The 27,995-nt window shown below is 36.3% G+C and overlaps 1 protein-coding gene across 2 annotated transcripts; it reads right to left on the reverse strand.

Moving 5' to 3' along the window:
* Positions 1-127: 127 nt before the first annotated feature.
* LOC119775733 (interleukin-6 receptor subunit beta) lies at positions 128-27,958 on the reverse strand. 2 transcript variants are annotated; one of them, XM_038273810.1, is made up of 15 exons: positions 27,873-27,958; positions 26,030-26,158; positions 23,695-23,842; positions 20,617-20,804; positions 20,369-20,529; positions 17,230-17,395; positions 12,759-12,841; positions 12,194-12,425; positions 10,842-11,033; positions 10,656-10,760; positions 6,270-6,416; positions 5,608-5,739; positions 5,426-5,522; positions 3,036-3,117; positions 128-1,564 (listed from the first exon to the last, which is right to left on the reverse strand). In XM_038273810.1, the coding sequence occupies exons 2-15, from the start codon at positions 26,091-26,093 to the stop codon at positions 1,061-1,063; spliced, it is 2,301 nt and encodes a 766-aa protein (XP_038129738.1). In that variant the 5' UTR covers positions 26,094-26,158; positions 27,873-27,958; the 3' UTR covers positions 128-1,060. The 2 variants fall into 2 exon arrangements, with proteins under 2 accessions (XP_038129738.1, XP_038129742.1); XM_038273814.1 differs by having other exon boundaries at positions 26,030-26,155; positions 27,873-27,933.
* Positions 27,959-27,995: the final 37 nt, after the last annotated feature.

Consider the following 27,995-nt stretch of genomic DNA (forward strand, 5'->3'; position numbering starts at 1 on the left):
TCAATGTAATTACTCTGAATAATGCATCAGCATATGCTATAAAAACATGGGCAACAGTAGTTGCAATGTTATTAGTTCCTGCATGTTTTATTAAAATGGCAAGAATAACCAACAGTCAAAATAGCTTTCAAGAAAAGGAAGATGTTTTAATGAAATCACAGATGCAATACTAATCAGAAAACGCTAGAAAGATTAATTATTATTATAAAATTGAATTCCAGTTGAACTGTTTGTTTTTTGTTTATTGTGACCGATCTAAAAACTACATAAAGAAGCTAATAGAGGTTCACCAAGGTCACAGTCCAGAATGCAAGATGTAAAAGAGGCATGTTACAAACATACAGAAAGCATTGCGTACATACAGTTATATCAAACATACATTCAATTTTAGATTTCGATCTGCTCACACACTGGAATTATACATTTTAGCTTCATCAGCATACTTATAGCAGAACACTCGAGAAAAAAAAACAAAAACCTGAGTTGCTTAATGGCACAAGTTTGTTATTTACATTGGAACCCATGTGACATATCTTATTCACAACATAAAGTGTGCATTAACTGCCAAATATTCACATTTCAAGAACTTCAAAATTGCGCAAACAGAAACAAAAGGACTCAACAATCTATTTGAAATATTAATTCGTTGACACTTTATATTGGCAATAAGTTTTTTTTTTCACAGAAAACTACCACCTTTAGCTTACTTGATTGAATTAATGAGGAAAATAGTGATAAACCCGGAAAGGTTTTTAAAACAAGTGTTTGGATGTTAAAACCAAGAAAAGAAACAATACAGCTATTCAAAAAGAGACTAAACGTGTCACTGCATTTAAATAGTAAACAGCTCTTATTTTAGCTGATATGGCTCAAAGGGCCTTCCTCACCTTTACATGAGAGTGTAATCAGTATTATTACCGACTACAAAAGAAAGCTCACATGTCGCTTTATTAGTTACACCTGTTGAACTGCTAGTTAACATAATTTGATAACAGTAGCAAATATCAAACGTCCCATTTTCTTTTAGAAAGACTTTTCCAGGTTGAATCCTAGTGGAGATTCAATCTGGGGAGCTCTGTCTGATGAAGAAGTAAGAGGGATGGACAACAAGTTCTTGTGACTTATGGCTTTCAAGCTGCTCCAGAAAAAGTCTGAAGTTTCTCTGCAGGTCTGAAGAAGCAAACTCAAAGGCTAATGACTCGCTGTCTCCATCTGGTGGCTCCTTAAGGTCACTAATGTGGACTGTGCCATTTTGACTATATTGATAAGAGGGCGGCAGGACAAGTTGAGGTAGACTCTGGTTGAGCTGGTTGCAGAGGACATTAGAGTAGATGCAGGGGCTGGTGGCGAGATCGTTAGCAGATGGGGTCTTGGCCATGTTTGTGATGTAGCCTTTAGCTGATACTATGGTGGGGGGTAAAGAGGAATGCAGGTAAGGGAGGATCTGAGGATTACAGATCTGTACATAGCTGTGCGTCCTCTCTAGATCTTGCAGCTTATCAAGCACGATGACTTCAGGAAAGCTAACTTCAGGCTTCTCTTGCTCCACAACCAACTTCTTACCCTACGGTTAAAGAAAAGAAGTTATCAAGTGGTGCCTCCTAAACACCGAAATGACAACACTGGTAGGATATACAGTTTCATTTGAAAGTTTAACCCCCCTACTTTAAAGAGCATGATAAATCCACAGTAGCAATTCAGAAAAGACAAAACTGAAAAAGTAATAATAAATAAAACGAATTTCTAAGATAAAATGTTGATTTGTATAAAAACAAACTTATCAATCTTAATCTTTTTAACAGTCCTATGAACAGTGAACTAACATATCTGTCAACAGGTGCATATATATATATACATATATATATATATATATATATATATATATATATATATATATATATATATATATAATTAATTTTGTTTACTGGTATGTAAACTTATATAAGCAAAAGGTTATATTTTTTTACAACTTATTGGGTTCTTTTAGGTCAATTACTAAACTAATCTGACCAAAACTTTGATTTTAAATGATTAAACAAAATTGAACTAAATCAAACAGAACCAAATTAAGCTGAGCAAAGATGGATTGGATTGAAAGCAAACATCAACTGAAGTAAACTAAATTAGAAAGCATCAGATTGAACCGAGCCAAACACTTTGGACTGGACTGAACAGAATCAAACTAGGTTCAGCTAAATAGTACCGAGCTGAACAGACAGAAACTGTTGTTTTGGTCTGAATATAACATTATTTGGGATGAGCTAAATATTGCTAAAGCCCGAAAAAAAAAAAAAAAAAAAAAACTGAGCTGCATTTAGCAGAGAACTCAAATGTATGTGTTTTTTTTGTTTTCGCCCAAGGCTGAGGACTTGGGGCTAAATACAAGGTTGTTGACTTCTGAGGACATCAACAAAGAATAATCCTATTAAAAATAAGCAAAATGTATTTAGGTGTTTTTTAAAGAAATATATATTTTATAATTTAAACAAATATATTTTAGTCGTTTCCAGTTGTATAAATTATTGAGTTATATTATCATTGTAATCCTATATAGAAAATTAAAACTAAATACTAAGTTTGGATTCAGGATTTGTAAATTACACCTTTTTGATCAAAGTTAACTCATCTAAATGCAAAAATATAAACAGGTTCGAAAATAAGGAGGAAATTAAGCTACTAGTTATCTATTATTCACATTACACATTAAGTAGTATTATAATGTAACATTTATTCACAAGTCAAACATTATAGACTAATTTCTTAAAATAATTATTTTGAAAAATATACTTTTTAAAATTTAATTTACACTTTTAATAGTGCCTAAAAGTGTCCAATTTCCAATTTTCTATAAATTCAGATTAAGTATTTAACACTCCATTTCTAAGAATAAAGTAAAATATCAAGCTTTGCTAAAAAGATAAAAATGGATAAATATGTAGTTATAATGTCCAACAATTTTTAACATTTATTTTGGACAAAAAAATGAAAACAGAGTTTGAACAGTAAGACTTCCAGAATTAGAGGAGCCATCTTACCTCACAGGTAGCTTGAGGGTTCCAGCGGGACAGGGAGCTGTTAGAAGGATCAGGAATCCTATGAAAGAGCTTCTGTTTTGCACTAAAAGACAGAAAAATTTTAATGAAAAAGACACTATAGAGTAGCGGTGTCAAAGCGGACTGCAGGTTTTCTTTCCAGTCAACCAATAGCAAACCAGACTCCAGTCATCTCATCAAGTCATCATGTTCAGATTGGACTCACTTGATGAGATGACTGGAGTCTGGTTTGATATTGCTTGGTTGGAAAGAAGACCTGCATCCACTCGGCCCTTTCTGGAACCACTTTGACACCCCTGCTATAGAGGAAGGGATCCATTTAATGGACCACAACAAAAACACACATGAAGACCTAAGGTGTGTTTCATAAAACCAGCATGTTTTTTTTGAGCAAGGTTTATTTGGTAATGTCAGGCCTATTTTGTTCTCATTTGGGTTCTTAAAGCTGACCCGGTTACTATGGTAACTCACCCAGTAACATGGTCAGAACCAAGTTTGGAACTGACAAAGTTCAAAATATGTGTCTTCTTTGTTGATTTCAGCACCAGGGTGGACAGGTAGAGACAGACAGGTATTAGCACCATGCATGGTGCCTTCAAAATCAGAACAGGTTAATCATCAAAATGTTATACATAATTGTTTTTGGTTTTTTAGCTTCTCAGATGTATTTCACAAAACCTACTCAGTAAAGCCAGACTTGGACGTCCAACTCTGACTCAACTAAGGCACAACATGTCAAGGCGGAATTATGGGGTTTACCCAAAATGATGCTTCGCTTGTTTACAGTCACTAATGCACATAACCAGACTGTGTAGTCAAAGATGGAGTTCATTTAGAAACCAAGGAGAAATGTGAATGGACTTGTTATTTCATTGGTGGAAACCTAGTTGGAGTTGAGAAAATCAATTGAACAATAAAAGGGAAATAATGTTACCATCAATAAAACTAGGGATGATAAATGTGTAAATTGTCATCTTGTTCAGCATACACATGAGATATATCCAAATTAAATATAATATTTAATCAGTTAGTTATAATATTTAATCAATTTGAAATTTTCATGATCTTGGCACTGATGACTGGCTTAATTACTCATTAGATGTATGTGGTCACTGACCTGTGCTTCGTCTCTCCAGAGATTCCTGCCTCAGACGTCCTAGCAGCTGTTACCACAGATTCATTTGCTTTTAATAAGTGCCTTCTGAGTATATTGAAATGTTTGTCTTGCCTGTATACTGGGTCCTCTGATCTGAATCGTTACAGCAATATTTGCAAGCATCCTTACAGGCATGGGTGTTGTTTTCGCAAAGTGGAAAAGACAACATTTTTTGTATGCACGATTTATTTATTCCATAACTGTAGAGGCTATATACTTGTTTACGCAAGAAAGTAAGTAACATATTTCTGTATAACATTTTTTGCATGAAACTCATTTTGTGATATATAGCTTAACTTTTTACTATTTTTGAGGGCACCTTACATTTGGGCCGGATTAAGGCACTAAAATCAGTTCTGTCCCTCCAGTGCTGGATTTAACAAAGCACACAGTTTAAACTTAGTCAGCCCTAAACCTGGGCTCTGTATCTTAAACTCAAATCAGTATCTTCCGCTGTTCTCTAGATGTGGCTAATTTAGCTTTTTTGGAGTTCTTTACCTGAAGGCTGTGGTCCCAATTTGAGTAGCGTCATTCATCTGCATCTCCATCTTGTAACGACGTCTATGAGGCTGGGGCACATTGGGATTCACCAAAACGGTCCATAGCCCATTTCCTATCCTGATTAGAGTTTTAATTGTCCAACCCATGAAAGGTGAAGGAATAGAAGCTAGGAACTGGAGGTAATTTGGAGGATTAGGATTAGGGCTGAAACTATTCATCAGATTAATTGTGATTGATCTTAGTAATCATTAATCATTAAATTGGAGCATAGAGACTCTAAAACGTGCCTTTAGCTGACAGAGGACCCGCTTAGAACAGTTTTTATATCAAAATTGTAAAAAAATATGCAAACATTTTGCATTTAAGATAAAATAAAATGTTTTCGTCTTATATGTTTAATCCAGAACTCCTCAAGTGAAAACATTTTAATTTCACCTGGTTTAATTTAGTAAGAAATCTTCAAGAAACCTTTTGCTATCAGATTATGAATCGAAAAAAATAATCGGCAAAACAATTGTTAGTTGCAGCCCTAATTATGATTAAGCCCTGGTCGCCACCAGGCTAAGTTCACCAGTTCAAATACCATGGTAACTGAGTATGAGAGAGCCAACTTTTTGAAATCCAAATGACAGCCTAATAATCCGGACTTTGCCAATTTAGCCTTGCTTAGGAAGCAAACCAGTTTTAGGAAATCTCTCTCTGGTTGAAATCTTACATCTTCATCTGAGCCAGGAGAACCATCACCATCAGCACCACCAAAATGAGCAGGAGCGGAACGACGACCCATATCACTATTGATGTTTCCTCAGAGCCTTCACACACAGAAATAAGAGTTCAAATGAGAGCACTAAGTGATTTAGGGCGTTACACCCCTGTGGTTGTGTGTTCCAGCTTTACCAATGTGCACGTTAGTCCTATTCCCAGTCGGACCAGTTCCGGCGATGGTGCTGGCACTCATGAAAATGTCATAAATGCCAGGTGACATATTCTCTAGAGTGTAGCGGTGAACATGTCCAGGCACCGTTATACCTGATTAAACATTAAAATTGGGACAAGTGATTACATTTATTGGTCAAAATCACTCAAGTAGCTTACAAAAACACTGTTTAATCTGAAACATGTAAATAACATTCAGTGCAGCCAGTTTCCTTCAGAAATCACCTAATAAGTAAAAGCCTAATACTGTCAATAGTGTGAGATTTATCTCCATATAAATCCAGCTGTTCTGTGAGAGGCTCATATTTTTGTTAGTGTACAAATATCATCATGAGTCCCCAAAGAAAACCAGAGAGGCGAATAAAACAGGTTTAGGTGATAAAAAAAAAATCCCAAGCTATGAGTATGTCACAAATGCAAACCTACTAAAAAAAATCATTTTTTATTTTTTTAAAGACAAGGCAACAACAAAAGATTTGCAAAGCTGAGGATTGTTTAATCTCAGAGAACTGCAGAGATCCTAAGCTCAGGTTTATTTATATAACATCTTTCGCAGGTAAAAGTCCTTTAGCACTACTTTTATTATTATATTAGTGTATAAATGGATTCTGACAATGACTCACTCTTTGCTGGTTGGTTATTGGTGGTGTAATAGAGGGTGTAGTTTCTGATGAAGCCATGAAGCAGCTCCACAGGAACAGGACTCCAACTGAGCTCCACCAAGCTGCCTGAAATGTGCTCCACCTGCACATTAGGACCTGCTGAGGGTGCTGTTGATACAGAAGAGGAAAGAGGTGAGGCAGTGATTAGACCAGAACACTGTTTCAATGATTCATTTTTTTAATTTGTATATATTTCTGGAATCCTTGCTCGTCCTAAGATTAGATAACTTTTACATATTATCAGCTGGTTGTAAAACCTATTTCCTCTTTAGACACATCAGACCCAAAACACTATGACTCATTTTAAAAAGAGTAAACCTTCTTAATCTTAGTTAATCATTGTTTTTAGTTACATTTTTACCCTTTTTGTTTCTAACTAAACCATTTCACATCAATACCATTCTTTTCAACTAAACAAATTCATTTTAAGAGTAAGTTTTGCAAAATGGTCTGTCACTGTTGATAATTCGGGAATGGAGACTCGAAAATGAAGGATAAGGATCGGCTATAAACTCAGTCCAGAAACATCTCTTGAATGATGGTTAAGATGGAGAACATAAGCGTCCTTAGACCTATTTAAGGGTGGCTTCAGTCATCCTTTCTTTGGCATTAGCCACCCTATAATTATTTTGCGATTTAAAATTTTTTTTTTTTTTCTGTATTTATTTTTTCCTCATATTTTCCCAAAACAAATGCAGTAAAGCACCGAATAAAAGCCATAAAGAAGACAAGTTAATCTGAACAATCATAGGCGTAACTTCCTTAAGGACTGGTGGGGACATGTCCCCACCAATATTTTGTACACGTATTTTGCTTTCGGTGCTGTGTATATCTGATTAAAACCCCATTCATGCCGCTCCTAAGAAATAAAATAAAAAAAGTTCTCCCCGCTGCTCACCGTCCACAAACCCCGACAAAAAACTCAGAAAAAAGAATCTGTTGCCTCTCGCTTTCTCCCCATCACCCCCCTCCACCCTCTCCCAATAACACCTGTCGCTTCCCTCCAAAAATGCTAACCCATTCAGGGACAGAAGTGGACTCAGACTTGCAGGTGAGAGGGACTTGTGGAAATATTAAGACCTAATTTTAGTCAGGAGAGACTTAAAGTAGTAAAAGAATAGAGAATAGTGTAAAAATAAGTTAATACCGTATTTAAAATATAACTGAACCGTTGGAAAAAAACCTCAAACCACTCTTTTCCGGCCCTGTTATGTCAGCTACACTAGAGTCCTGCAACGGGTCGGGTACCCGAGAAAAATACATTTAAAAAAATAAACGGGTCGGGCGGATATTTTTTTAGTGCGGGCGGGTAGTTGGTGATTTTTTTTTATGCGTGTGTGTTGTTATGGACATCAGAAATGTTATATTAATCAGGCACTGGGTGCAGCGCAGCGTACAATAGCCTATGATGGGTTAACGGGTCGGGTTGCGGGTTAAATATCAAGGGTCGGGTCGGGTTCGAATTTGAATTGAAGATATCCGCGGGTGACGGGTCGGGTTCGGTAATCATCCTAACGGGTTCGGGCGGGTGCGGGTTGGTAAAACTCGACCCATGCAGGTCTCTAAGCTACACTACATTCAGTATCGTTGCCATAGAAACAGACAACAGCGCCAATATATCAGAATTATACTAAAACACACGCAAATAAATTCCCACATAAAAAACAGGACTTTCAGTCCATTACAGTTTTCTGGTTTTAGAGGGTTGTTTATTTTGCGTTTATTAAGTGATGGCTGTGGTATATTAGCTTTCACTGCTATAAGCTTTCGCAGCAGTGATTGATTAATTTAAACACCTGCTCTACTGATGGTCTATCGGAGTTGGTGTTTAGGTTGAACATAAAGAACACTTTTTATTTGAAGCTTCTTGTAGCTACTGTTTTAATCCCGGCTTTACTTAAAACTTTTTCCTGACTTTGATAGTGTTGCCATTCAGTAGCAAGCACTGCGCCCCTTTTTCTTTTATATGTACACGTACATTTAAGATTTAGCGTGTTAAGTTGACAACTCATGAGCAAGCTGCTTTTTGCAATCTAGCAGGAAAGTAAGGATAGGATCTTGCAGGTGTGACATCACTCTGCAGGGGGTCCAAAGATAAAAGATTTAAACAATTTTGGCATTGGAATTTCAGATTTAAGGGAGTTAGAAAGTTCACTTAGTAAAAGTGCAAATTATAAATCTGATTACCGATTACTTTTAAGCTGGTTGAACATACTGCGACAGACTGGTGACCTGTCCAGGGTGATCCCACCTCTCACCCAGAACGTGGCTAGAGATATGCACCAGCACCTCCTGATCCCACTGAGGGATAAGGTTAAAGAAAATGGATGGTTGAACATAGTCCGCTCTCCCAGATTCTATCAAATCAGTATTGATATACCCTGCTGGTGGATGTTCTTGACAGAAAGACGGAGTTGCTTAATCATATTCTGCTTAAGGTCCCATAAGATCTTGTCCGAGTCCTGGTTTAAAAGTAAATTAATTTTAAAAAGTGACCCAAAATTGACTGTCAATAAATGTTCTACAAAATTGATATATTTATTTGATTTCTTTGATTTGTACTGTCTGTTTAGATTTATGTGATATTTTTTGCACAAAATATATAAGTGAATATTGTAACAGTTATGTTTTCAACTGTAAGCATTAAATTGATAAATGTTATTCGCATTTTTTTGGCTTTATCCTTTCCAACAACAAAAAAAAGGCGTCGCGCAGGTAGCTCCCTTTCCTTATGAGCCGTCCCCACCAACTTTCAACACAAAGTTACACCCTTGTCTTAGACAACGCCTTAGCAGGTGCACTGAAAAAATTTCGGCGCGCGCTTAGCTAAATGTTACACAAAGAGTGTTTGCTTTATTAGGTAGGCCATTGGTTGCTTGTTGTTAGGCAAAGTTTCTAGAGCCGTTGGCCACCCTATCCTCCTCTGATTCCGCTGCTTTGCATAACTACTGCTTCTGCCGGGCATGATCATGCCTTGCTAGGGGTGACCTTGTCTTTTCCTATGAGGTGACTTCAGTATTACCACGAAGAAGTCCTCCCAAGTTAATTTGCATGTTCAGTCCGTTTGAACGGAAACACCCCTATGATGTGTGCACAGTTCGATGTTAATATGGAGTCTGTTCACTGCAGGTGGCTGATGTAGCTGCTGATTCACTGCTAAACTTAAGCCTGGAGTGAAGCTGATCATTCTAGCAAAAACATATTCAAATTACCACTGACAACTCTAAAAACAATTTGAAAGTTGTCAGTGGGATTTGGAGTTTTACTATTTTTGCAAATTTACCAGACAAAAATAAACTGAGTTGCATAAGTCTGCCGACTAATAGTTTCTTAATACTTGAAGAACACCTGGACGTTCCACAAAAAAAGCAAAAAAACGCATTTTTTAACTTTCTTAACATTAAGGTTTGAGGCTCTGATAATAGTTTGCAGAGGACCTTTGGTTCTAATCGTGTTCTGGGTTCATTCTGCATCATTATGTATATTATCCTAATGCATAGGTGTGTTCTACCAGGATTTGAGTGGGGGTTATATAAACTGTATGGATCTATGTTGCACTAATTTTGGCAGGCAACCTCTCTCACAGTAACTGCCAGCCTCATCCACAAACTCATAAGGATAAGCATAAATAAAATTTGAAGAAATAATGCTTATTAGTCTGGAAGGGGATATGAAAAGTAAACCACTCATGGCAGTCTCTAAAATAACTGCGCCCCAATTTGGCCATCCAGGCAATATTACGCTGAAAGCAGCCTGCAAGATGCTAACAGCAGTCGCCTTATAATCAAGTATTCTTCAGGGACCTCAAATCTATTGCTAATGTAGATATGAAACAGTCTTCAACAAGTTTATCCGAGCTCAGGAAGTATGCAGGAATCAACATTTGCTCATTATGGAAAACCACTAAAGCCAGATTGAAGAATGGGACTGACACTGACCAGGAATTCTGGAAATATCTTTTTTTCTTATATGGATGAGTAAAACTGAATTATCGGGACACTACAAGAGTAAAGAACCTTATAGAAAACTGTGAGGTAAAGAGATAGAAGTGTCATAGATTTGACACACAATTAAACCCTCCAACAAGACGATAACTCGTAACAAATCTTATGAGAAACCTCACAGGCAACATTTCCTCTGACCAATGCCAACGACTAGTATGTGACAACAGAAATGTCTCACTGAAGTTATTTCAGCTAAAGAGGCTAAATCACCTATTAAAGGGTCAACTCCCACTTTTTCCTCAGCTAGAGCGACACATTTGTTGATATATATTGGTTTAATATTATATTCCAAGTCAACATTTTCAGCACAAACTACAGTATATATATTTTGCAGATCACATACTTCCTTCCAGGGTATAAACATGGAGTGTCACATTCTTCCCTGCTCCTTGTTCACCATATAGAGCCTTGACAGAGACTGCATAACGTTCTGCTGGCTTCACTCCGTCTAAAAGAGGCAAAAATTCAAAGTGTCAGCCCTAAATCAAATCAAAATGCTATGCATTACAGTATTTTGCAACCGGTCTACCTGTAATAACCAGCTTTGTACAGGAGCTATTCAGCTTTTCCCAGTACAGAACACTGCTGGTTTTTTCCCTCACTGCTAACCACTCCACAACGAAGCCGCTCACTGGAAGATTTGGCGGAGACGTCCAGCGAACCTCCATGCTTCTGTTCCCTGCCAGCGGTTCGACGGTGACTTTGACTGGAGGTGGTGGCTCTGAGGACACAGAAAACAAAGCTGATGTAGCTAATCCAAAGAGTCACAGCGACACAATGAATCATGTTGCCTTTCCTTGATGTTGTTTGCGTTCTTAGAAAAGACAATAAAAGTCACTGTCAGTCAATTAAATGGGTCTTGCAAACACGCACAATCGCTCAGACAGTCTATTCTTCATCTCAATTTTTTTCCACATAACACTGCTTGATGATGTGCTTCACACTAGAACGGAATTGTGTATCAAAAGGAAAAATGATGGTTGGATTTCAACTTTTCTACAATGAAAATATGAAAAGAGAACATTTGCATTCAGCTTCCCAAATAAAATATAAATCTTTGCACATTCCTATTGGCAAATCAGATCTACCTTAGATTGGAAGGAGAGCAAATTTAAATTTAAATAGCATGCTAAGGGTCATTGTCCTGCTCAGCATTTGAACCACTTTCCCAGTTGTCGATATTATGCCGCATCAGACAGGATTTCTTCCAGAGTCGACTTATAATTAGCATCTTCCCAAAAAGAGAACAGTTACCCCATAGCATGATGCTACCACCACCATATATCAATGTTAGATGATGTGGTCAGGGTTTACCATCACATAGGTTGTCAACCATTTATATTTTAGGGCTTATCTGACCAGAACTACTTGTCCCACACATTGCCTCATCACCCATTTAAAACATGTGTAAGGAACTTCTTTCATAAACTGCTTCTATAAAGGCTGGATTTATCAAGTGTTCAAATAGTTACCAAAAACCTCTTGGGAGCTTCCTTGAATACTTCTCTACTTTATGTGGATTTTAGCATTTTCTATCAATTTTGAATGATGGCCAGTGAAATGTTCTAAAACCTAACCAATTATAGAAGCCTTTTTAAAACTTTATCCCTAATGCCTGTATAGATTCTGTCATCCAATGATCTTAAGTACTTAAATGAAAGGAGCCGGACATCTCCTGTTTTCATTTTTTTCTTTTATTTAGACCTTTCATCTCTCTACATCAATGGTTCAAAAGTGCTAAGAGCACCCAGTCTGCTCTTCACTTTTAAGACATTCCTTGTCCTTAACACAGAGATATAAATTGAAAGTGTTATATAAAAGTAGATATGTTTAAGGCAGACTGAAACTTTTGCAATGTTCTGTATCTGACTGTGACTATACCTGTCTCAGAGGAGCCTGGGATCCAGACTCGGTCTTCCGGCGATGTCCCTGCAGAGGTGGAGGCTGTCAGAGAACAGGAGCAACGCACAGCAGGAAGAGCTAATATGCAAGATGTGTTAACATCCAGGAGCGTTCTGCAGCTTCCATTATCTTTAAGAATCTGACCATTCTCTCTCCGACAATACACATTGTAGCGGCGAACTCTGCCATTAGCCAGGAGGCGAGGTAACGGCTAAATGCCCCAAAACAAGAAAACAGGTGAAAAATATTAAATTGAGATGCTTTGATATGAAATACAAACAAATTATATAATTTAAGTCAATAAAAATAAGCTGTAAAACATTTTTGTGTATGTCAGATACACTCCTAAAAATCCAATAAAGGAATGAAAGAATAATTGCATGGCGACAAGGAAACAAATTAAAGATCTGCTACCAGTGATGCCAATAAAAAATAATCACATTGGAAATTTATGAAACTGTAAAAGTTCTAACTGATGCTGTGGGAAATTATTTGGAGAGAACTTATGAGACAAAGGCTGATGTTGACAGTCATGAACATTTACCTTCCAAAGCAGAGAAATGAGCCTCCCTCCGTCCCTGCTGACGTGTACCTCCTCCCTCCAAAGCACCGGTGCAGCCGATGGGACTGGAGAATTGAAGCAAAATTATTACAGTAATTACAGGAGGGCACATCCCAACACGTCAATAAGGAACATGATGATACTGTCATCCAGGGCAAGAATACATTCCCAGTTTTATTACAGCATTGGTGTTCAGAAAACAGTAGGAAAACATAACATCACAACAGCCGACAAACAGTGTTTGTGGTTAGAGAGACTGTGGTTTTGGATGCAGGAAGGCAAGTAAATACGCTGTTTTTTAAACTCTATGTTCTGTCTCATTATGCTTCCTCTAAACGGTGAGAAAAGAGGTAAAATAATCAGATATTCTGACGTGTCCCACTGTTCAGTTGTTCAAAATTTCTAGGCATAATAGGACCTTCCTTATATTATAAGTCAATCTTCCTCATATAACTGCACCACACTGTGTTCTCAACTCATTCAAGCTAAATTTTACAATATCCCCCTAGAACTTCTTGGCAAGGGTGAAAGTCGGTGGCTCATTAATATTTTTTGCTTGTTCTAGTTCTGCAGAAGAAATTATGAGCCTGCATGTCTGGAATATTATGTGCCCAAATGAGCACCGGAAGAAAAATATACAGAGGATTTTTGTGAAGTCTCAATGATTTAATCTTGATTTTTTTGTGCCAAAGAGGGGAACAAGGGATTTCTGTCTTGAAGCATAGTGGTGGCAGCCACTATGCTTGGTGGTTGAGGATTCCTTTATTCAGCAGGTCTTCATTATGCAGGAGGTTAAAATTAGCTAAATAAAAGCTATTAATTCAGCTAAACAGAGCACAAGACTTGAAACTAGAACAGAGGTTCAGCCTTTAAGAAAAGGCATTTTCACATGTTTCAATAACCTAGTCAAAGTCCTGGCCATATCAAAAACTGATTTCAAATATGTGGGAACAGAATGTCGATGTCTATATATGGGTTTGATTTGTTTTACAGTATCAAAAAAACAAAAGTTTCAGTCTTTCCATGTGTGTGTGTGTGTGTGGGGGGGTTAAACGTATTGCATTCCAGCAGTCTGTGTACAAAAGGCAGGGCAGATGGGGTAACCAGATCTATAACCTGAAAGTTTTCTAAATACTTGTGGTTGAAACACTATAAAATGGGAAAAGCCTCCAGGGGTGTGAAAACATTTGAAACAATCCTTAAGATTTTCATCTGTTGTGATTAAATTGTCTTACTGCCTTTGGCTCATAATAAAGAGCTGGGCTAAATTCATCTAACAAGACATTTTATCTCAGACATGTCAAGGCAAAGAGTCAAGAGGCAGTTGCTGAATCAAAACGTCCCAGATAGTAGTTTTATACAACTCTGACAACTGAACTGGCCGGGCCTGTAGAACACGTACTGCTACTCTGCGACTATAACAAGATAAAGCGTGAGCGTATGGAAGGTTAAAACCACAATTTTCCATAAAATCGAAAGCAACAAACAAGTTATTAAATAACTTTACTGGCCTTCCTGAACTTTGCGATTTTAGCTGTTTCGTAAGACCATTCCAGGACACATTATACCATGTGAAATTATTAGTCTTTTGTATGACCTCAAATTCTTTGTTTTTACATAACACTATTCACCTATGACGTAAGACGATAAGCATCTTTATCAGTGTGCACCAGATGAGTGTATGACATATTTGTGCAGCTAGAAACAACAAAAAGAGAATTTGATACAGTTGTGGCTGAGGACGAGACAAATGCAAGATGTGCTATTTTACAGATTTTAAATATCTCACCCCTTTGAGCAGTAGTACAAACATGTCAGCCTGCTGTTAGACAAGCTATTAAATTAACAAAATCAGCTGTTAAGCAGCATGTTCAGGCTAAAATCTTTCAAAAACATATACATGATTAAATTAGTTAATCAATAGTCCAATAATAAAACAAAGGGTATCTAACTTTTGATAGCATGTCTTATTTTCCACCCAAAACTAGGGGTCAATAAACCGTAGACTAAACAAAAATATGTTTCCCAGTCCTGAGGTATCCTCTGCTGTTATTGTATAGCCCAGGCGGTCACAGCAGTCACCACAAAGCACCCATTACACAGCTGTAGTGAAACAGCTGTGAGTCACGCTGCACATCCCCATGACCAATTTCTAGGAACAGCTCTCTGGATCAGCTCAGTGTCACATGAAACTTTTCAATGATAACGCTTCTCCCCATCATCAGTCTGTAGTCAGACACTGCGTACACTGCATAAAAAAATTAGCCTTTTCCAGACGTTGCCAGAGGACGTCTGCTTTGTTGTCTCCATTGAGCCAACGATGATAAATCTCACCACAATTAAGAATGTGGAAGAGAATTGTCACACTTAGAGGATACAATTGCATTGAAATCTGTGTTAGCACATGTGCTACATGTAGTGTGGTGTTGTACGATTGTAGTCTGTTACAGAGATGGGAAGTAACGAAGTACAAATACTTCGTTACTGTACTCAAGTAGATTTTTCTGATATTTTTACTTTACTTTACTACTTATTTTTATGGCGACTTTTTACTTCTACTCCTTTTTTTACATTTTTACACAATATCTGTACTTTCTACTCTTTACATTTTAAAAAATTGGCTCGTTACTTTAGTTTTGAATCATTTCAATGGAGTTACCGTTATTATTTTTCAGGTCATCAATACCAAATTCAATCTAATTGGATGGGAATCTACGTTGCATTTGACACACCACTACAAGATGAATCGACAGATTCGGCGGTATTCATTGGCGGCAAATCATTGCAGCTTGGTGGCGGTGGCGTTAGCATAGTAGTATGGACAGCGAGATGATTGAAAATGGACACAACGGAGATCTAGTCCTATTGGCAGACATCCATTTAAAATGTAGGCAACGGCATGAAAAAAGTGGTTTCTACTTTTACTTTTATACTTTAAGTAAATTTACAAGCCTGTACTTTGTTACTTTTACTTGAGTAAGGATGTTTAATCAGTACTTCCACTTTTACCAGAGTATTTTTTAACACAAGTATCTGTACTTTTACTCAAGTACAGAAAGTGAGTACTTTTGCCATTTCTGGTCTGTGATAGTCTCTCCATTTAAGTTAGCCAAAATATTCAATACAGTTTTATATGAACAGGGAAAAGCTTTGTAGTATGAAAATCAGGGAAACGCTATATCGGTAAAGATCCGTGCATAGAGCACAATCCATAACCCAGCCTCTGTCTGTGAAATTGTACAACTTTTCAGTTAAATTAAACAATATTTTCTCTATTTGAAATGCAAACCTTGATTGTGCTTGGTGCTTTATTAAAATACAACCACCACATAATAAATGTACCTACATTTTACCAGTGGTGGGTGCAAATTTGCTTCCACCACTGCTTTTTTTTTTTTTTGCTCTTATCAAAGCACACAGGAAAGGCTCACCATTACAGGAACTGATCTTTTTTTATTTTTTTATTTAAGGGGAACACTGTCTAAAACCTGCAAACTCTTTCCCAATATGCCAAAACTCTCTCCCTTCCTTAAGCTCTTGTAATTTCATGTTGCAGATGATTGTTGTGGTTATTAAATTATTAGCTCATCTTAAATAATATTTTACATTACACACAATAAAATTAATATTTTAGTTTTATATTTATGTGAAAATGTGACAAATTTACATTTATCGGGATATTCCTGTATCAGCAGTTTCCACAGTTACTGCTGTTATTTCACAAATAATATTTAATACTCTGGCTGCTGGTTATTGCACATGTTTCTCTTCTGTGATTCATAAAATCCTTCTAAAGACAGATTAACTTTTATTTATCTTCTCGCTCAGTTATTACTATGGTGCATGTCAAGCATCAAGTGCATTCCTATTTACCGATATGTAGACTTAGGTCTGTAGCAGCTGTAACACTGTAAAATATTACATTTAAATATCAGCAAGTGTCAGATAATCAGTACTGGTTATCTTTGGTCAAAAATCAACTATGCCATGTTTTAATTGAAGCATGTTACGTATTGATAATTCAAAGAATCTGTTGTTCTTAAAAATTACTAATATTTAACACTGCCTTTCAATATCAAAAAAAGATGAAACCAAATAGCAAAAAAAAAAAATGATCCAGGATTTGCAGCATGCATGTTACTCACTTGTTCAAGTCTGCTTATGCTCGCTTTGTGTCATTAAGGTTTAAGGTCATATTCCTTCTACGCAGCTGTCTCTGAGTCCTACGATGACATTTAAATCTAGTTTAAGTTGATTAAGTTGATAATTAAATATTGAGTCGTTTCCTTTCTTTCTTAGAAAGGATGTTGTGGATTGACAGCTTCATTAGAAATGAGGGCTCTGATGTATGCTCTAGTTTGGTGTAAAAATAACTCGGATTTGACTCAAAACAAGTCCTCCAATTCTGTGACACCAGTAGTTTCATATCGATCAAGATCTTGTTTCAACTCACCATCCTCTGCTGTTGTTCCCTCACATGCGTTGCTCCATTTGCTCCATGGGCTTGCCGGACCTTGGTAGCGGTGTCTGAGCCTTATTCTATAGAAGGTGTCTGGACTGAAGAAGCACACCAAGAAACTGTATCCAGTTACTGTTACATTCCTGACCTGAACATTTGCCTGTTTAGATGAGAGAAACAAACAAATGACCTTCTGTTAAACAGAACATTTACTGTGCTCTGCTTTTTTGCACTTCATGTGTATATACATAAATATATATCTTTAAAATTTTTGACTTCATGTATGCCTTGAAAAAATTTCTCACTAAAGTTCAATCTGAAAAACTCACACTAAGAGAAAAGACAATTAGGAGAAATTTACTGATACAATTAGTTTGTCTTTGGCGCTCAGACCTTGGCAGGAAATATAGAGCTTAAGTTTGATAGATATGCATGAACAGGAGCAAAGAATATGGCTGCCTCCCCCCAGGCCTGAAACTGGTGGTGGAGTGGAGATAGATGAACTTGGTCAGTCTATAGACTGCTGGTTAGCGAGACGGTACGCTGAGCTTTATGGGGAGATCTAGTGGACTGCGTGAGCTGATACTAGAGCTTCACTCAGGGACCTGGAAGATGGAAGTCTCGTTGGATAACATGGGTTGAGAGAACCTGTCCATGATGAGCAAGCATGAAGCGACAGTGGAGAGGAAAAATTCCTCGCTGGGAAGAAAACTCTGGCAGAGCCAAGCTCAACATGGCGGCCTTCTGCCGGACTGTTTAAGAGAGACAGGGAATGCAGTAAGAGTCCTGGAGTAATGAACTCTGATGAAGCTTTAGCTACGTTGGTGGAGGTGGGGCTGGGTTGAAACAGTGTCATCTGAATGCAGAAGCCTTTTCAGCTCTGATCACAAATTTATCCATAAGATTGGATTCAGGGCTTTAAGAAGGCCACACTCACTGCCTTTTTTTTACTTAGGCCACTTTATAACAAACGTCTTGCTATACCTAGGATCATTGTTCATTTGGACGATCGACTTGCACAAGATAGTTATTTCCAGGACAAAGTCTTGAGGTACTGCTTCTGTATTTACACATAATGGTCTTAAATAATGATGCAGTCTATCTTAGGATCTCTGAAAATCTCTGCTCAACCGAAAACACCCACAAAGTGAGGTTCTCTGGCTCTAAATGGTTCCCCTTTCTGCCACTTATTTATTAGGCTCAAGGCAACTCTAGCACACCGTGGGCCCATTTCAGGGTATATGAGGTGACCAGATCTAAAAAAAGAAATGTGGGACAACTAGGTTGATTATGTGGATCAGACTCAGTTGCACTTTTCTTTTATGACTAACTTTTAGTGTGTTTACGTCATGCTCTCCTTGTTACAATTTTAAAGATAACTTTTGCAATCTGTATGTAAATCGATGTGTAAATCGTTCCATAAATCGATGTAATGCAGGGCATTACATCGATTTATGGAACAGTAGGACAGAAGGGAAAAATATGTGACTGTCTCTCACAAATCAGGACATCTGATCACCCAACGGGTACGCCCTGGATAGGGTGCCCAACCATCACATAGACACACAACCATTCACATACACTTAGAGCAATTTAGATACTGAAATTAACCTAAGGGTCATGTTTTTGGCTGGAAAAGGAAGCCGGAGTACCCAGACAGATCTATGCATGCACAGGGAGAACATGCAAACTTAATGCAAAAGACCAGGAATTTAACCAAGGGTATTCTTGCTGCAAGACACCAGTGCTACAAACTGCAGTGCTGTTGTTGTCGGAAAATTTTTATCTCTCTTCTATTATATACTAATTTATCCTATTTACTCACTATAAAAGTTTTCACTTAGTCTGTTTCTCTCTCAAGGCCACACAATTCTCTGCAGGATGGTGTTTGTAGACCAGACATAGCTTCTTCCCATAAAAAATCTGATTTTCTCAAGGTTTATTCATAAGATGGTACTGTTTAACCAAAGTGTGTGTAATTTGTTATGACTCTGACTACTTTCCATTGTTGTACGAACGCTGCCCAGATCAGAACAGAGCAGAATGCTGTGCCATAAGGGCTGTATGATGACTGTTCTCTCTTTGCAAAGATAAGAATAAATGTGCTGACTGAGTGAAATCCATCGATCTCCATTTATCTAACCAGGATGAATAGTTGAATACTTTTTTCCCAAGACAGCTGTGTAGTTTCTTCATTAAGGAAATATCCTGATTTAAGTATCAGTCTATATGACTTGCAAATAAAAGTTGCAGGATTTATTTCTGTATGAATTTACAAACGGTTTACAAACATTGCTTTTGAACTACCCCAAAAATATTCAGCCTTAAGGTGTTTTCTTTATTAAGGGTATGATGGTTTGATATTTAAAGCATGTTTATACTTGCTGATATCAATTAAAGAGGGTGTTTCTAACCTTAAAATAAATCCATATGAATAATCTATAGATACTGAAGTTATTTGTCATTTCTGTGGTTAAAATGTGACCAAAAGCAAAGTGATTGAACATTTCTCTAAAAATATACATAATATCAATATATTTTGTGACTTTTTTCACAAAAATACAGATATCATTTTCAACATTTAGCTACCTGATTTTAGTTTGTCAGATTTATTGTCAGACAGTGAGAAAATAAGGTTATTGGTCTCTTTCCAATTATATTTAATTTCAATTTTTAACCTCGACTGAGTAAAAAAAATATTTTTGGCAGAACACATTTTAATCAAGCGAGCCAAATTGTCAAATATTGTTTACATTTGCTACAAAGAATGATAAAAAGGTTTTTGTAATCAGGCAGGAAAATGCTGGATTTATAATTATAAAAATTTTAAGCCCTTAAAGAGTCAATTTTTGAATGGAAATTAATCAGAGGTAAAATAACTTCAAGAATGCAAATAATGTTGGAATATTTAGACATTTTCCAAACTTTGTAAAAATATAAACAATGCAGTCTTAATTTCAATATATGTGGAATAAACAGCATTACATCATCAGCATATAAAGACATCAGCCAGAAGTAGCTGAGGGCTCAATAGCTTTGAGCTTTCTGAGTTAGTAAGCATTGTGGAACATTTCAACATATTTCTAAGTTCAATTTCCTCTTGATTTTCATTTCATAATTTCATATAGCTTACCTGCCCCTTTACTGCAAACTCTATTTGAGAATTCAAGTTCCCTTGTTTGATTTCTGTCTCCGTAACGCTAAAATCCATGATAGTGCTCCAGAACACTTTCAGACACTTAGGGGAACCATTAACCTGTTGGACGTTGTCCAAAATCGCAGGATGCAAGATCACTAAGTCAAACAAAAAGCGAAAGGTCAGGACATTGTAATGAATAAATATTGATGCTACAGTTGAGTTGAAACTCCCCACAAGCTTACCTTCTTTTCTCGCAGGCTGACACCGAGGTTCTGATGAAACATTTCCACTTACACTGTGTGATATAACGGTGATGCAGAAGTCAAACTTGATTCCAGAGGTAAGGCTTGCTGTGCAGCTCAACCTAGATGTGCTACAGGTGAATAAGGCTTTGGAGCAGTTTGGACTCTGGTAATGAATACCACATGAGCTGAAAAACACAGACATAGACAAAAAACCCTGAAGATATAGAATATCTTGAAGAAGCATGAAAGACTTCTTAAACTTAACGTGCTCTAGTGATATTTCACGCAATAGTAACAAAGTAAACATTTTTTTTTTCTAATTCCATCTGATAAAAATCTGAAAGGTGCATTGTGTATTTGTGTCCTCCGAGGAAATACTTTGCAGAACTAACTTTGATGTTTCGCTATATAGAAAAGCATCCCCACAGCATGATCCTGCCACTTTTATGTATAGCTATGGGGATCTTGTGTTTGGGGAGCTTTACAATTCAGCTTTGGCTCCACACACACATTATTTTGTATTTAAGTCCCTTCCTGGCTGCTTCACAACTCAAAACTCTCTTTATGAGTTTTTGAAAGATATTCTTTATAACATGAAGTAGCTTTAAACTTTGGTCTTTTATATTCCATGGTGGTCATGATGCTTTTTGTTCAATTACCAACATGGCTTGCACTATCAACATGGCAGATTTTTTCATAACCCCTAATACTGATTTTTATTACTGATATTTTCATAATCCCTTCTACCGCATTTTGCACCATATCTATTTATTTTGCATACACTGAACCTTTCCATATCAAGCGCCTTTTACAGCATGACTTTCAATTGCTTTTCTTTTTTCTCCTACACTGTCTGCATTCTGATCACTGCTGCACTTTATAAATGGTTATGTTCATTTCACTGTTGTAAGCTGCCCATTCACTGTTGAAAAGCTGTATGCATCGAAATAAAGTTTGTCTAAGTCTAATTATGTTCTTTGACAAACTTCTTGGGGCTATCAGAGATGCTTTCCAAATTTTGGGAGATTTATTTAGTGAAAACCTACTTGAAATAATTTTCCCCAAAAAATTCACAATTTTGTGCCAACCTAACACATGAAATCCTCGTAAAAACGCATTCAACTTTGTAACAAGAAAAGGACATAATGTAAAAAATATGATCAAGAAACATTAAAGTTTGAAAGTGAATATATCTATGCAAATTGCAGACACCTGTTGTAAATTATTCTTGCTCATGGCAGAACCTATTTGAATATAATATTACAACAGACTACAGCTTTCACTGGACATTGTAACCTTAAAAATATTCCTTATAAAAAAAACAGGAAAAGGAAAACCTAAACTTAATCAACAATGTGGTTAACAATTGACATAAAAAAACCTATAAAAAAAAAAACGATTGCAAAATGTACCAAGATATCAAAAAGGAACAAATCAACTTAGCCAATCCCAACCAAGAATGTTGTAAGAAAATGTCCAGCATGTACAGATGAAGTGAGTCTGCTGTGCTGAGCTGTAAAATAAAAGTTATATGCTGCAAAATACCTGATTGTCTATTAGTGTTAGCTTTAAGCAAACGCGACTCTGATAGTACAGATATACAATTCTTTGCAGAAATGCATTTAAATGTCTTGCTTTTATTGAAAACAACCCTAACATGCAAACACTGGACTAAGAGGAAGTGCATGACGAAAGTTTCCTTATCAAATGTAAACAGAGCGTGCCATGACATATCAAAGGTACATCTGAGATAGCATCAAAGAGTGTGCATCCTTCCTAGCTCAGAAGAAGATGTTTCCTTAACATCAAAACCTCAAAGCTGTTTTTTTAACGTTCAACTTTGCTCCTATTTAGGGCTAATCTGTCTTTCAAATCAGTTTTACTAATAAATGGTTGCTGGTGTGCATTTTTTTTTTTTATGTAAAAATGAATTTGGGCTACAGGTGAAATTAAACATGCCTATATCTGTCTGTCATGTGGAACTTGAAAGAGTTTGGTTTCAAGGGTAAAATTGCCTGTCAAAATATAGTAAACAGATAAAGTTATCCAAATTAAGGTATTACGTCTTCAAAAGCTAAAATAGAAAAGCCAAATAGTACAAACTGATAGTAAGAACAAGTGCCAGCAGCAATAACTTCCAAACATGGAGTACTAAATGACAGCTAGAAAACGTCTATTGAAGTAGCATCATTCATTTGCTAGAATCCAGTTTTAATACATGCATTACATTATTGATTAATGCCATCTTTAAAATTGATGTATTTTAAGAATATTCAGTGTTTTCATCTAATAACATTTACATTTAAAATGATTATTCGATATTTTCATTCCATTTTTTATATAAAAAAAATAAAAACAAGTTTTACTCTCCACTAAACACATTATAATGTGAGCAACGAAAAAAAGACTGCAGGTTTTATGTCCTAAAATAGACTAAACAAACTGAATATAAAGAATTTCAGGTTTCTATTTCAGGAAGAAAATTACCCTCGTTCTATATTGGCTTATAAAAGGAAAGAATGAAGTTCTGCAAAACTAACTAAACTTAGCTGAATTTTAAATATCAAAACAAAAGTGTAATGTTTGATAAGTCTTTGGATATTGTTTGTACCTAAACACAAAGAGTTCCCGGTGTGATGGCGATGCCAAAGTGGATCACTGTGGAAATTAGTCGAGCAATTGAATTTTCTACAATAGCAAGTTGTTCCTTATAGACAACAGCTACATATATTCTAACAACTTTCCAGTTAGTGAGTTATTTTGCAGATATACATCATTAAACTATAACGAATTATGGTCAGATGAAACAGGCAATCGTATACTAAGAATTTATTTTGAAGAGCAAAATGGCAAAGCTGTTTTCTTATATCACAAATTATCATGAGACAAAATGAAGCAGCTATTTGGTTCCTAATCATTTTTAATGTTTTTGGATGCTTTACATATTCAAAAAGGGATGCATTGGGAAGATGAAACAGGCCAATTTTGGGGAAATTGCCTGATAACAATATAGTACCACAAAAGAAGGGTAGCTGATTACCCTAATATACCAAATCATTTAACACTTTGTCATACCTAGGCACTCTCACAACTTCAAGGGTGTAGAATGTGGCTGGATTGTCTCCAGGCTCCCAATAGCAGGTGACGTTACTTCGTTGTATGAACTCACATTTGATGAGCTTTGGCGGTGCGGGGATGGCCTTGGATGTTACTGATGTGAAGGCTGGAGGATTGAATATTGAGAACAGCTGAGGTCAACAACATCAAAGAGGTCATGCACCAAATCCCTCAACAAGAAATAAAGTAAATCAAGAGGTATTGGCCTTTTGTTTAATTTTTAACAGAATATATTTTACTTAGTTTTATACAAGATTTTGTATAAGATTTATAATTTTATATTTGGTAATGTTTGGATTACTTTAGTTAATTTTAGACCCTCCAATTAATTTAGCAGATTAGAAACACACGAAGGGGGGTCAGGATTTGACGACAGGAGGATTTTTGTAAAAAAATATGTTTTTAACACTTTTGATCATTTTTGGAAGTTGTAACATCACATTAAGTTAGCTTTTTTATTTTTATTTTTTTATCTAATTTGTCAGATATTTTTTTGATATTTTGTCCCGATTTTTGCTCTATAGAAAAAACAGTGCAAAAAGTTTGTGATGTTTTACAAAAGTAAACTAACTTACAACATGAGAAACGTTTATTTTTCACCCTGGTTTGACTTTTGCATCACCGTTGTGATATGATTTACATTTTTATAGATGAATAAAACTTTCCTTTCAGGAGCATTCTCAAAAAAATAATACAAAATTCTATTTAAACACATTTATCACTTAAAATAAATACGCATTGAGGAATAACAATCATTACCACATTTTAAGTTGGCAGTGATGCACTTGCTGGCAGCCTCAACAGTTAAAACATAAATGGAAATTGAACCTTTTTGAAAAGTTCCTGATGATCTGTAGATTAGCAGTCCACGATTTATTTTATCTCTAAAATATACTTAATATCTGAAAAGAAAGAGAAGTTAAGAGAACACTGTGTGCAACTAAGGTAGACGTATGTTAACATTCATACAGAAAAACATTAGTAACCTCATTTTAGCATTAGGTTTCTTTAGTCGGGGGAAAAACATTTCAAAACATTAAACCACTGGAAGTGATATCATTAAAATAGATTTATATGGTCACAGTTATAGGGGCGATAAAAATGCTGAAGAAAGAAAAAAATCTAAATCAGCAGCTAATTTTTCCCTTTCAGATTATCCTGCTGCACAGAATAATAATCCTATTGTGGTTGTTTTTACACATATTTAAGAGGAATGCTAATAAAATTAAAAGGTATTATGTAGGGGAAATTTAATTAAATGTTTGTCACCTGCTGTTTGCCCCAAGGCTTTATCAGAAGCTCCAGATGCTGCAAGACGGTTGCTTTGATTTGGCAACCAATCTGCAACACACCTTACCACAGACCATGTAGGAGTATTTAACGTTATTATACATGTCGCAATAACTAAAATACCTCAGATAATTTTGGAAATATATATATATATATATATATATATATTTGGACTACATTACCTCATCAACTGATAAAACAAAATTATTAGATTCATATTGTCACCCATCTGCAGGGAGCTGCAAGGTTATTTTTGAGAACGCATTTAAATGTGACAAACAGATCATAGATTTTGTCAAGACAAGCTTTTTTTTTAACTCCATCATTTCAGTAAAAATAAAACCTACATCCTTCATGACCAGTTTAAGACAGTAATGCATGCATTTATTGAAACTCCTCCTATACTGATGTTGATCAGGTAATGCTAATCCCTCTGTAAAGAGTCAAAGAAGCAGCCGCTCGCCTCCTTATTGCCTTCCTATTTAATACAAAATTCAATTTCTCTGCAAACATTCTTCACAGCTTGCCACATACTGCTTATGTACTACTTAAAGAACCACATTTTCAAACTAAACAAAATATTTTCTGTGGTGGAGCTCTGGAAGTACTTGCCTCTGAGTTCAGTTTAGAAATGTTGTGTTTCTGCTAGTTTGACTTTGTTCAAGTATGTTTTCTTTTTTAGATGTGCTATATAACTAACCTGGAGTTGACCTCTTTCCAAATAGTAAAGGCTCATATTGATTGACTTTTTTAGTGCCGCTTGTGATCGGTTTGGAGACTTGAACATGAATTTTCAGTTTTTTTCAAAAATAAATGAATAGAAATGTGCACTAGAGGGTCAAAGTAGCAACTTCAGGTACACTAAAAGGGTTTGTCATATATTGTGTTTGCTTTTTCTTGATCTGTGAAACAACAACCACACACTTAACAGGCTAAATGTCAGTAAGAGGCACAAGCTCACAATCTGTTTTAGAGAAAACAAAAATGAAGAAGTGATTGTTACCCAGAAAAAGTCCAGCCCCCAGCAGGCAGGTCCAAACCCCGGCTAATCTTTGCTCCATGAACATCCAAAGGTCCCTCACCCAGTTTCTCCCATGGTGCTGGCAGCAACCCAGCTCAAACACTCAGACTGCTGAAAGAGTCCTGGTTCATTAGTTAGGGTGAATTAAACATTTGGCAGATTTATTGATACTTTGAAATTCGTTATAGAACAAGTTTTTCTACATGCATGACTTTGAATCTGTACATTCCCATGGCGCTCACAACAACACGATGCCATTTGGTAAAACAGAATCAATTGTATTTTAAAATTAGTCAACTTTGTCTCAAAAATATACATCATCAGTGTATGTGTTTCTCTGTATGGCTTCTTACAGTCATATTAACCCTGCTTAGCGATGCCAAATATGTCTTTTACTGCTTTACCAGTGGTTCCAAGACTTCCTCATACAAAATAGAGATTTTAGGTGCAGGCTGATGTAATTTCAGTAGTTATTTTTTTTGCCCGATATCAGATATAGGAACGATATCTATATCAGATTGAGACATCCTTGAAAATACACACATTTAAAATAACAATAAAAAATCCCTCAACTTAAATTCCAAAAGGTATTAAAGTATTGAATGATTGATTGATTATTTCCTTACCCATTAAAATAATGGACGTTCCATTGTCACGGGTAAATAAAATCTCTCAAAGGAAGCTCAGTGAATTCCAGAGTGGTGCTGTCATAGCACCCATACAAGTCTGATCGGGAAATATTCTCTGTTCCCATAACATTTCTATAAAACTTGATTTGTTTATTCCACACTTTAAACTGCCAGGTGTATTTATGTCGACTGTAGGTTGCAAAGGCTGGTATCCTGCACCTTTTAGACGTGTCTTTGCTTTAACACACCTACCGGTAAATCAAATTATCAGTAGAACTTTCCTGAACTTGACTGCCTGCTGAGGAGGTAATCAGGTCATTTGATTCAGTAATATTGGATGAGGGATCGATCTTAAGGGTGCAGGATACCGGCGCTCCAAGACTTGAGCTTGACACCCCTGCAACTTAAAGCATTGGATGTGCTGATACTGTAAAACAGTAACAGTGAACCTTTGTTGTTTATTAGACCTTCTTACCAAACATCAGTTTATGACCTCACAAATATCCTGGAATTAAGGGTGGATATACAGCATAACGAACCCCATGAATTTAGGCAGGAGAGCAAATATTTTTTGCATGTTAGTGTATAATCTATCTGTCTCTCTGATTTTATTTTCATATGTCAGGTTGAAAGTTATTGATGTTATGCTCCTTCCACCTGTCATCTTCTGTGAAGTTGGGAAAGGATCAGATTGGAACTTGGATGAATCTTAGTCATGCATTATTAATAAAACTTCAGAGTGTCCATATAGGGATCAACACAAAATCTGTATTTATTATTCATTTGATCAAGGCTCAAAACTGATTTATAAAACATTTGTTATTTTTTACACTTTGTGAATCTTTTTATTTTTTTAACCAGCATTCAGCATGCCTGTTTATAAAAGAAGAGGTAAAAAAAAAAAAAGTCTAGTCTTTACACTTTTAATACCCCTGCAGGATTAATCATCTTCAACAGCAACTCATTTCCTCCAAACAGCGGCAAAGTTTACAAACACAATTAATACAACTTTAAGCATAATTTCAATTAACAAAATTAACATTTAATATTGAGATCAGCAATAGATAGATTCAAGTCTGATCTAAATTTTGCTCTATGATGAAACTTTATGTTATTTACCCCCACTCTAATTAACCCGCGTTGTCCCGCAAAGCGTCATAAAGCAGGTTCATGTTTTATTCCAGATGTTTACTCACCATGGTGGGTTTCTCTCCGCTACATGGACCTCATCGAGCTGCTCTGCTGCGGTTGTGCAACATGTGCGGTTCGTGATAAACATCTGATCCGCCCCGCTGCGTGTCATTACCACGGAACAGCGT

Source organism: Cyprinodon tularosa, unplaced genomic scaffold (assembly GCF_016077235.1).
Source record: "Cyprinodon tularosa strain WSP-4 unplaced genomic scaffold, ASM1607723v1 ctg120, whole genome shotgun sequence".
NCBI lineage: Eukaryota > Metazoa > Chordata > Actinopteri > Cyprinodontiformes > Cyprinodontidae > Cyprinodon > Cyprinodon tularosa.